This window comes from Hylaeus anthracinus, unplaced genomic scaffold (genome assembly GCF_026225885.1).
Source record: "Hylaeus anthracinus isolate JK02 unplaced genomic scaffold, UHH_iyHylAnth1.0_haploid 3, whole genome shotgun sequence".
In the NCBI taxonomy this organism is placed as follows: Eukaryota; Metazoa; Arthropoda; class Insecta; order Hymenoptera; family Colletidae; genus Hylaeus; species Hylaeus anthracinus.
In genome coordinates, this window is record NW_026535284.1 from 2,411,159 (window position 1) to 2,423,264 (window position 12,106).

At 37.5% G+C, this 12,106-nt stretch overlaps 1 protein-coding gene across 2 annotated transcripts in view; it reads left to right on the top strand.

The window, feature by feature from the left end:
• Positions 1–1,724: 1,724 nt before the first annotated feature.
• Positions 1,725–12,106, top strand: part of LOC128894246 (glutamate decarboxylase) — a 44,696-nt gene continuing 34,314 nt past the window's right edge. Inside the window, exons 1-4 of one of the 2 annotated variants that reach the window (XM_054155888.1) lie at positions 1,725–1,957; positions 5,255–5,340; positions 6,060–6,150; positions 11,721–11,957. In XM_054155888.1, coding sequence (XP_054011863.1) covers positions 5,284–5,340; positions 6,060–6,150; positions 11,721–11,957 — 385 coding nt within the window. In that variant the 5' untranslated portion in view covers positions 1,725–1,957; positions 5,255–5,283. The remainder of the gene's footprint in view (positions 1,958–5,254; positions 5,341–6,059; positions 6,151–11,720; positions 11,958–12,106) is intronic. The other variant, XM_054155889.1, reaches the window with a different exon arrangement.

Sequence of the window (12,106 nt, forward strand, 5' to 3'; positions counted from 1 at the left end):
TTGCATTGTGTTATTAATTTTCATTCGGTAAAAATTAATTTCGATCAGCATGGTACCTGTAAATTAAATACGTAAAGGTTTAACGATCTTAGAAAATGGTGGATACCATATTTTAAGTACATTATAATATGAAAAAAATGCAATATTTGATGGACTACAAAAAGTATCTTTTAATATTTTCCTGAAAATAAAAGTTTAGATTGTATCTGAATTCTTAACCTTCTTGCAGTTACTGGGACACACGTATCCGTAGGATACGTTGTGTACTCTATACCTAACTCGGTACTCCTGAGGACTCGAAAACGTTGTTAACGAACGATGAAACTCATGTTCGATACCGTCTATACCGGGTGTCCACGAGGAGTACACGAGGAACGGAGAAGGTGTATCGACCTCAACGACGCGATTACGTACTCTCGTCAGCGAGTAGTTACGTCCCTGGTACTTTCTGGGTCTCGCCCTGTCCTCCACCCTCTCACGAAGGACGGAGGAAGTATTGATTAAATTCAACGTCGGCCATTTTGTCCCACCGTCCGATTGGCTGCCGTCCATTTTGTCCTTCCTGCCCTCTCCCACCCTCGTCTGCCTCTGTTTCTTCCTATTCCTCCGTTCGTCGGTCTCACGATGTCCCTGTGCCGTCTCTCTCTCCATTCACCGTGTCCTCAACCCCTTGGCAAAGGCCGAGGACGCGTGCGTCGCGACATTTTCCGCGAAAGGAACCAGCAATTGGATCTTTTTTCGCCTCCGTACGTCCCTTCGTTTGCTCGGTTGTTTTTCCGCCGGAGGAGAACCGTTGGCTCGACGTCTAATGTTCCTATCCTTCGGTGCATCCTGTTGATTCCTCGTTCCAGCGCCGGGGCGGGAGTAGGGACGCGGATAAAACTTTTCTCAGACTTCATCGGAAACGTAGGAACCGTCCCAGAAAGAAGTAAACTTGAATTCCTCCGGTATACCATCCCGGATTGAAACCCCAAGAATTTACGTGCCTGAAACTTCGAGATATCCGAAGAAGGGCAGAATATTTTTTCGAGGTATGCCAAGCGTTACTGTTCTCCAGGTGATACCGTATCTCCTCGTAATTCTCCCGAAGCTACGTACCGTATTATCAAAGGGTCAACTATGTCGATGATGTCCCGAACTATCTATTTGCCGCGTAGACTGTAACTTTCCCGAATGAGCCATTCCCGTTGATGGTATTAATTTCGCGTCGACATGCCCAAGTGATTCTATAACGAATCAGGTGACGGGAGTACCGAAACCACCCTCCACAGTTCCGGTTGGCTCATATCTCGGCTGACGGCCAAGCGTGCCAGAGATTTCGTGGCTAAGTAGCTCCCTAGGAGCCGTGGCATCGGTTCCGAGTTAGGGTACATTCGTAAACATATAAAAGAGACGGCGCTGGCATCCGACGCGAAAACCGCACACGGAGGTGTCTCGGCGTGCCTTGGGGCTACGACAGGAGAGGAGAGGAAAGACAGAGAGATAAGGGAGAGCGACGAACGATACGTCATCCCACCCTCTGACGTCAGGAAACGCGTTTCGTCCTGGATTGGCCGAACGATCGGCACGCCCACGTGGCCACCCTCGTGCACGACGCATCGACAACCCTGTATTCGCGACGCCAACTCGCTCCGCCCACGCGAAAACAGCCCCCGCCACCTGGACACGAGGGGGTGGCTGCGTGGGTTGGCGCTGGATGAAACTGGGTCAGGCAGACTCGAGGCAGGCCGAGTCAGGCCGAGGCTCGAGAGTCGTCCAGGCGTTTTCGGCTAGAAGCAGTCCCTTGGAAACCACCCCGAAGCCCGTCGTCGCTTCACCAGTCTGTTGACGATCCACCCTTAAGTCCTACTACCGCCAGGACAGCTCCATCCCCCGTTCGTGAACACCGAGACCGCTTCCCGTCGATCGTCCCGTAAACTCTCGAAGCAGGAAACCGTGCGAGGAGAACGGATTTTTGGTGAGTGCGTCCACGTTGCGACACCTTTCATTTCATTTTATTTGATTGCATCCCTTATTTATCACTTTCGTTATCCGTTGGCTTGATGCATCAGTTTACTTTTAGAGAACTTTCTACCGAAGAGAATAATTTTTTGGTAAATACGAATGAATTTGATTCCTTTGGGTGAATATTTATCGCAAAGGGCTGCGCGTAATAGGTGTGCGTGTTTAGTCAAGGCTCCTTTTATACGATAGAAAGGGATTTTCATTTAAAACGCAAGATTTGCTACTATAGATTTGTCAATAATTTCACTAACAAATTCATGCAATAGACTATAATTTTGTATGTTTACTCCTCTGATAAAATACCTATTGTTTCTTGGTTGTGTATTGTAATTTATATTCGATAGTTTTCTTTACCTCTGCAATATTACTTTTAAATATTATTGATTTAATTTAATGATGAGATATTTCAGATTGAATATTATGAAGTGTCATGTTTACGAGAACGAATATTTTCGATATCGGTTTCTGTTTGCGTTTGATCACGGCTCGAACGGTTCTCAAGGTATCAGAAATATTTGTATCGTCTACGAGAAAGTTCCTTGCGTGAAGAGAGCAGCTCAGAAGTGGTTCGCGCGTTTCAGCAAGACCGATTTCGATACGACAATGAGACGACAATGAGATGATTTGCCTTGATTAAACTCAAACAGGAGCAGATGCCTGAAATCTTCCGTTCCGTTAACCTGCCTCTTCATAATCTTGAACCTGAAATTTGTCACCAGTACATTAAACATGGAAAAAATAAAAAATAAAATTACAGACCAGATAGAGAATTATGGAATGATATATACAATACATGGTCAAGAAATTATCATTTTAAGAAAAATTCTGTTGAAGGTAGAGTAAGGTGAACTTATGCATCAACTCCATATACTTGGCGCGTGTATGAGTTTCATCGCAACGTTTCAATCTTCTGAGATGATTTCAAAGAGATCCTTTGCAACGGTATAGCTAGAACAGCGTTTCTAAAATGTGTTTCCCACGTAATACTTTTCACTTTACGTATTTACGGAACATGAACATACTCTTTTGTTACATTTGAAGAGTTTGAAATGAATATTTTATCTTTACAAACATTTGAAAATTGAAGACACTACACAAAAAAGAATGTACATACGGTAACACCTTCATTATACGAATATTCAATCATCCGATCTAATATATTATTGAAAATAAAATTACAATTGATGCTTGTGTCTTAAAAAAATTAATTAAAAGTATAGGATCTTTGGTTATGTCTTTTCTATTTTGAACGATCACATGAATATTAAGATAGAATCGACAAGAATAGGTTCAAAATTATAAAAAACAGATCGTGAACTTACGTATATTATGAACCATAAGGTGAAAGGTATCAAATATTTGTTTTTAAATTCTTATATACCAAAGTTGTGGTGATCGTGTACATATGGATGATAAAATACACCATAAGTTGCGAAGTAATATCATTTTACGGGACATGTGATTTGTATGGGGAAAGAATAAATTTCACTACTTCGTTCGTATTTTCTAAATGCCATCTGCATGTGTACTAATAAATATTAAATTATTACTTTGTCATACATATTATTACAATATATTGATTCTACGAATAGTCTCTTTATTTATTAGCCTCTGTCAGTCTATTAGTGTGATAACAGGAAAATAATAACATTAGAAACTACAATGATGCTAAAGTGATCTACGCTACGAATATACCTATTTAATTATTAATTATAATTGTTACTCGGAATGCTTGTTCCATCGCATGGATAATGTATTCGTGAATCACAGTTTGGGAAACGCTGAGCTAAAGAACTTAGATGGAGATTATATTCTGTGAATGGTTAGGAGATCACGTCTTTAGAGAATCCTGGGAGCTATAAACGAAGAATTGAAGAAGTACCATATTATCGCTTAGTGTTCAATTTTGGGTACATCGAATTGGGAGGTGGAGTAGCTCGAATACGTGGTCCTCTAATCATTTATTTACCTGTTATAGTCTGCAATGTCATTTCTTTCAAAACACTTTTACTTCTTGGCTCGAACTACTTTTATATCGCTTTCACGCATAATTCATTTTCGTTACATTTTTCCCTTTTACCGTTACTTACATAAAGATGTCCAGAATCGTGTTTGCTTAAAATTCAGTTTACTTTGATAATAATTAATAAACAATATTGCGTCTCGTCCATGGACATCACAGGTTTCTCTTCATTTCCGATATAAGCTAATATTTATTGATGACTGAGAAACGCACGATTTTCAATCGATATGTATTACTTTTTCTCTGTCGCTATAATCTAAGGATATTTACAGTACAGGATGCAAATAAAACATCTAAACATAATTGAGGGATTGATAAAATTCATTTAATGTCTTAGTTTTAATTTAATTACTTGTTTAGTGTTTTAATAAAATTAAAATTCATTCTATCGTCCTTTGTACTTATGTTTTATTTACACACTGTATCGCATTCACTATAGTGCAGGCATCTATCTGCGTTCGAATTTTATTCTGTCTGAATGCATCTTCACGTGTTTCCTCTACTTACAATAATACGCGGCCTTCTGATAGAGTGATATCAGTAGCGCCTGGTCTCTGTCCAGACTGATTTTTCGCTTATTTTTCACGCTCCGAGGACCAGTTGGTTCAGAGAGCAGTCACGATTTACCTATAACGATTTTCATGGAAGGTTCAGGGCGACGTGTGTTGGTGTATTTCCTTTTTTGGGAAAAACATATTGTTGATGAAAAAGGATGTTTCCCAGTAGAAAAAAATTCGACAACCACAACATCTTTGTGGCCTGAAAAGTGGCGTTATCGCTTAATTTAACTATAAGAATAGAAACTGAGCGAATATCATGTAGACTCAATTTAGTGGTTGTCTATATTGATTAAAATTCTGGTTCTATTTACTGAAAACGTCCTTTTCCTTTTAAAATACCTCTTTAAAATTCTTTTAAAATAGGAAATGCGTTAACATAGATCGCTACGAACCTTTTATTTAATTATTTCAAAGCGTGGTGGCTATGGCCCTAATTCTATCATAACAAGTTTTGCCTTTTTTCAGTTAACGAGGAAATGCTTGTTAAGCCTTTACCTCCAAGACTACGCATAAAATGCTCTCTGTCCATGTTTCTTTGGTCGCTCGGCCTGTCGTGCTCCTTCGGCGTGTTATTCTCGCTTCGCAGTTTGTTGCAATTTTATCTAAAAAGCTCGCTGGAAAAAGCAGCGCGAAACACTGAAGCGGACACTGTTGTTGATTGTTGTAGGGACTGAGGCGAGGGGCACAAGCAGAGACATGGACAATGTGCAAATGATCGGCACTAAAATCACAGCGATCAAGGAATACTTATATGTAAGGCGTTCCCATTTCGCTGCACGTTCATTCATCTTGACTCTTTCATTTTTTTGTAAACCTTTGTCACCGACAGCGTAGAATACCTTACTTTCTGTTTATTTCACCTATCGTCGCTTAGAGAAAAAGCCACGTTCAAGGCTGGTTGATATGTAGTTTCTCGCGTCGACAGGTGTCTCTTTCTGAAATTAGCGAAACGAAGTCGACGACGTTTCTATGATTAATTATAGTGACAGTCAAAAGAAAGTTACAAAAGGCGCTACAATTTAACGGTGATTTGGACCATATTTTATTTCTTTCCTCTTTATTAATTGAAATTCCGATTCATCGGATCAAACGAGATTTTTTAAAAACGAGTATTGCTTGTTTATTAATGTTATCGATTATGTTGATTTTGCAGACTTCTGAAAGGTTTACTCTTCGTTAAATAATATTAAATCTATTTCTCTCAATCTTTTTGTAACAAAAATGTATGGCAAGATTTAATCGAGCCATCTTCAAATTCCATAGAAATAAAAATAAACTAATTAGTTAACGACGGTACCTATATCTATCTTACAATTGCCTATTTTAATTTTTCTTTTGTCTGCCATTCTATATGTACAATATTAGATTTGTGTATCAAGAATTTGTCTCCCGAATGCTAGTAATGTATGTGGTGAATGTTAATTGCAGAGTTCACGGTTTCACGAAAGACAGATATTTGTTGTGAATTTCAGAATTTCGCCCGAACGCATTCACCCACCAGACTAATGAGCTCTGAGAACACGTACGCCCTCTCCAGGGAGCACTGTAACCTGAAGTATTCGGGTAAGTTTGATGGCTGGATTGATTTAGGTGTATCTTGATGTTAATGCAACGAGCATGGGTTACATTTTTGAAATGCGTTAGAATTGCGAGCATTGGTCTGAGAATGATGTGGAAAAAGCAACGTACATTTCAAACTAGTTTTGTTGCAAATTTTACTCGTTTTGTTAGAATTTCGAACGAAGAGGATAATTAACATTGTGATCAACTGTTTCGATTTATTAAAAGTTTCGATTTTCGCTTTGGTTCATCAATAGACTGCGGACGTTTATTATTATTTTATATTTTCACAGATACAGAAAAATAATTTGAATAAGTTCTCATAGATTTCCTCATATCTTCATTTGCCATAAATGCATAAACAACCGCAGTTAAATTATCTACGATAACAATTTGCGAACCATTAGTCAACCTAAATAATTTCAAAGAAAACAGACTATAATTTAATAGAACTACTGACAATAAAAACTACTTTACAATAGTAATATTGAGATAACTAGAAAATGTTAAGGCGATTAGGAAATGTTTAATTTTAATTTTTGTTACCGATAGAAATGTGTAGTTATTGTTATTTTTAGGCAAATTTACAACTCATATGATTATGATCATTAAACTCTATTAATCTATTAATCTATATTATCTATTAATCGGATTGATCTATTACAGCCAACAGAAATTTTTCATTTATTTCTATAAATTTTCGTTATACTAAATATTTCAAGCAAAATTCTGGCTTCGATATCTACATCATAAGATTAAATTTAGCCTAAAAGATTCCTTACGTCATGTACAGTTGACAAGAGTGGCAAGACTTACCGACTGGCCGCGTTCGTCTGACCAGGATGATCCATTTCTACTTGCCAGCCCTATTTCCCTGTTTTTCGCGTCAGTCACGACTACACGCAAATTAGCACGTATCGAAGCGTCCCATTGATTCCCTACGGATCCGAAATCAACCTTGGCTTCTCCAGAATGAAATCTGGGAGTCACAATATTGTCCTGATTTCGCGAACCTCGCGGTTCGGAAGGGTGCATAATAATAGAGGATTTAGAATTGGCCCGAAGAGTCTCGTAGTCGACGAGTGGCTGAGGACAGATTACACGCCGCAAAAAGGGAGGAAGGGTTCGCTTGTCAAGGCCCTGTTTGCAGTTCGGCAAGTGTCGGATACCGATAAGGTTCACTTCATCGCTAAGAATTGAATTTAAATTGTCCTCGAAGCGAAGCGACACGACGCGACGTCGTCACTTTCCATCTGTAACAAAACCCAACTTGATTTCACGTTGAACCTCAAATAATTATCAAGCACGAAGGTGGTCTGTAAAATCCTAAGCCTAACAATTAAAACGAATTTATAATTGTTTGCATATGCTTTCATTTTCTGGCGTCATCCCTTGAAACTGAAATACATCTTTGTCAGTGATGCTTCAGCATCGTTATCCCATTTCAAGAATAATTATTTTTAAGGTTTGTAAAATACCTATCTACGGTTGCAATCGCTTGTTGATTAGAAGAAAAACGTTGACTAACAAGGAAGAGTTTTAATTTTGAGAAAAGATAAAAGTCAGACCTAGCCAAATCTGGATAATAAGGAGGATTATTTAACGAACGAAATCAATATCATTTTCTTTAAAACTGGTGAATCTTTAGAACTTATGAATCTGCCATTCTAATATGTTTTTGTCATTTTTAAACAAATCAGGCACACACATTATACAAACCTTTTACACATACAATTATGCGAAATATAATTTGATCGATATTCTGAAATGCTTAAAGCTTAATTCAATGCTTAATTCATCGGTCATCCTAGTTGTTTATTATTTTCTGGTGTTGTTAAATATTTTGCACGTCCTTGACGTGGATCATCTTCAAGACTGTGTGACCACGTTTAAATTCGGTACGCCAGTTCTTGTTTGTCATTACCGTTGTATGATTTGTTCTGGCGTTAAACCTTCTTTCAGGAAGAATTTAATAACCGCGCGATAATCAATTTTATCCATTTTAAGGGATAAAGAAAACAATAATAACCTATTAGACAGACTGAATCGCAACTTCGTACTTTTGCAACATGTGTCAACTTAACACGTTGGCTGCTACATAAATACTTACGAACATTTCTATGCGAATAAAATTTTGTTTTGAAACAATTGAAACTTAAAACCTACATGATCTAACAATTACTGTAGCTCTCATTTTTAAAACGCTATCGTAATTTATGAATCCTAACCGGATTTATTTTTTTTAACAAATTACCTTCAGAATTATGTTATGTAGTTCCTTAATAAAATGTCACACACATGTGGCGATCAGCGTTTTAAAAAACAAAAATCCGCCTATAGTGTTCATATCCATGGTCAAGGCCGAGAACTCCCCAGACCATACTATTTGTGTAATTCATTAAGCACCTAGTATGGATCAGTACATAGAATGTATACATCAATCCGTATAGATCTAGAAACCCCTCTGAACATTTCAATAATAATTTGTAACGTCTGCAGCAGTTATGGCGAGGAGTAACCGAATACCTCTAAACTTCTTTTAAAAACCCAAACAACTTCGCGGCGTTTCTTTCGACTCATTACTATAAATTAACCTCGTAATCCCACTTATAAATCGCTGGAACTAATTGCCGCGTGTTACAGCCCCTAGAAAGCGCTTTGATTAAAGCTTCGAGTCGAGGGTGCGGTGCATCTGGTGCCAAAGCATTGCGCCAGTTCGAGCTTGAATCTGTAACTTCTGTTGGTTGCACGAAATTACATGTACTTATATTTAAATACTATCGAACGCTAGTTAATTTAACATTCTCGCGGTCGAATTTTTGTGTTAGGGTAAATTGGCGACATACAATCATATTTATTGACATATTTCTAGTATAAAATATGTATTTCTATTATTCGTCTGAATGGAAACGAACATATCTCAGACAGAAAAATGAAAATTCAGCGTAAGGAATGAATATGTAAGGTGTAGTAATTAATTCTGTTCATTTACATTAAATCGTTTATATCTGTAGTATAAGTGAAAATATTTATACGTCGTTTTTTTACTTTAAATTATTAACCTATTAATAATTCATACTCTGATCTTCATTATAATGAATCTATATACACAACCTAAGTCTCAATCTGATGACTATTACAATGTGTCCTATACACGAAATTTAGTAGCCAACAAATTTTACTTATTAATTCTCTATCTTCGCATTTGATTATTTATAACTTTAGTTTATACAGAAATATTTGTCACTTATTTTGTTACATTAAAGTACCAATTTTCATGACAACATTGCTTTAACACATATTTTTACAACTGTACGTGTTCTCTTGTATAACTGGAAGAAAGTCATAAGTGGTATAGTTTTTCTTTGTAAATAAATGATAAGTTTACTATAGAGAGGCACACAATTAATTTCTACATCTAACTATTTTAATAGAAACATGCTATACCAATGACAAATTATTTGTCAATTTTCAGGCAGATGTCTCTAACTCTTATAAAATATGTTCAAGCAGATATCAATTACGTAACATTTATTATCTTCATAAATATTATATTAAGTTGTATTAATGAATAATCTTAAAGTATATATGCACTATATTGTACACAGTGTCCAGAGAGGTTAAGCTTAACACAGCTGAGCGTCGATTATCCGGATTTGAAGTATTTATTCTTGATTGGTCTAGTTTCCGCCAAGAGTGCCATAAACCGGTCGAAAGAAGGAGAGTCAGTCGGGCTTTGGGTGTTAGATTGATAGAGCAGGATTAGCTGTAGCTGAACCCCTGGAAGCTGGGGATTTCCCTTGTCTAACCATAGGCTCAGGATGGTACACCATAAGGTTTTGGACTCCCTTCTTTTTCCATTTGATTCTCATTCCCCGTTCGCGTGATTATTGAAAGTTGTACTTGTCTTTTCGCGAAGACTTGGATTCTTGCAAAGATCTCTATCAGCGTCTAGTGTCTCTTTTCTCGCACATTACCTATACAACAATCCTAAAGTAAAGAACACATATAGTATAAGTTAAAATTTCAAATTGTTTATCTAATCAAGATGACAGAATCTATAATTCTAATTTGGTTTACCATTGTAACGAATACTATTTAGACGTGGACTTGTTGTTCGTTGCCTTTAACTGCAGCAACGAACTTCATATTTCTGTTAGAAGTTCATAGAACAGAAGCTGCTGAAGACTACAATGTTTGGTTATTCTGGAAAAGAAATAATGACTTTAAAGCATCGATGCTGAGTCGCTATATCTGTTTATCCATGGGATCTCTTTAATGCAATGGAAAACGAAGGGTGGCATATTCGGCGGGATACTTTATGGTTGCCCTGCAACAGAAAGACAGTTCAATCTACCTAGGATTTAGCGAGGGCACATTGAAATGTCCCACTGCAGTCAGTTTATGTTGTCTCTATCGGAGTGCGATACATAATGCCTCGAACAACGATTGTATTTAGCATCAAATAGTATTCGACTATAATGTGTGCTAAAAAATGTATCCAAGTACTAAAGGGCGTATGTTAAACACGAAACTGAGTAATAAATCGGTATTGTACGAAAAGTTAATGTTAGAACAGTTTTTATTTTGACAAGGTTAAGATTTCGATTTACATTGGCCATGTATATTTGCTTCAATTGAATATTCACAGTACGGTCTAGGTTCTCAACACGTTTTTTATATATCTTGTGATTCATTCAAAGAGATAACAGAATTAGAATTTAAACTGCAGAACTAAATACTCACGTTAAGTAAAAATTTAATTGTTCAATCAAGTTGATCTTATTCGTTACCCATTATTTAAATAAACAGTTACCCACCTCTGATGTGACTCGACAGGAAAACTGTCACGTCTTGAACGCATGCTAAGGAGAATACCATTGAATTATTCGGATAGGATCAGAATAAATCGTCGTCTGTATCTAGATCATGCACGATCGTGTTTGTATGTAATAGCTGCATGTTGAAATCGCATGCAAGTTTCTAAACGATAAAGAGACGATAAAGAGAGGCAATCGTCACCACCCTAAAAGAAGAAGATGAAGAGAAACCGAAAATAGATGACAACGAAGTCAGATGGTGTCATCCCACCAAACAAGTGAGAGTGTGTCAATATAGGTCTATACTTTCAATTGTTTGATGAGGTGAAATCATTCTAATAATTTCCGTTTTCTTCGAGGACGTCGGAGACCCGACGGTAGGTCGATACGACGGAGCGCCGGCAAAGAGACGCTCGATAAAACGGTATCAAATCGATCAATGTCACTATCGTAGAAGAGATTTCACTTGATTATAACAATTAGAGAGTCATCGTAGACAATTACGTTAGCCACGTATACAATTGTCCTAGCAAAAAGTTGATCTAGCCAACATCGCTGTTATACTTGAAGGATATTAAGTTTCATTGATTGAGTTACTGTTGTAATTACGCTTTCCTTTGAATCGTGAAAATAAATAAATCTGTGCCATTTCGCCTGACCTCTATTATTGGAACGATATTATGGAGGAAATCGACGAAAACGTTAAGTTTCTTATCTGTAATGTATTTCGAGTGTCTGTGTTCTTGCTCCCAGACATCCTGCCGCAAAATGCCGAAGGTTTTCCGGCGACCAGAGAGTTTCTGATGAAGGTGGTGGATATCCTGCTGGATTTCATCAAGTCCACGAACGATCGTAACGCGAAGGTCCTCGACTTTCATCATCCCTCCGAGATGATGCGACTCCTGGATCTTGAAATTCCTGACAGCGGCTTGACGCTCCAGCAACTCCTCATCGATTGCTCCACCACTTTGAAGTACCAAGTCAAGACTGGTAAGTTTAAAGAGAGTTTCTAGTATAAGCAAACACATTCGATTTGATTTTTGGAAACTGAAAAAACTAATGAACATATAGACAATTTCGGTTCTGTACATTATACAGGCAGTCCAATAAGTATTCGTACCCTCTGTGTCTATAGAAGA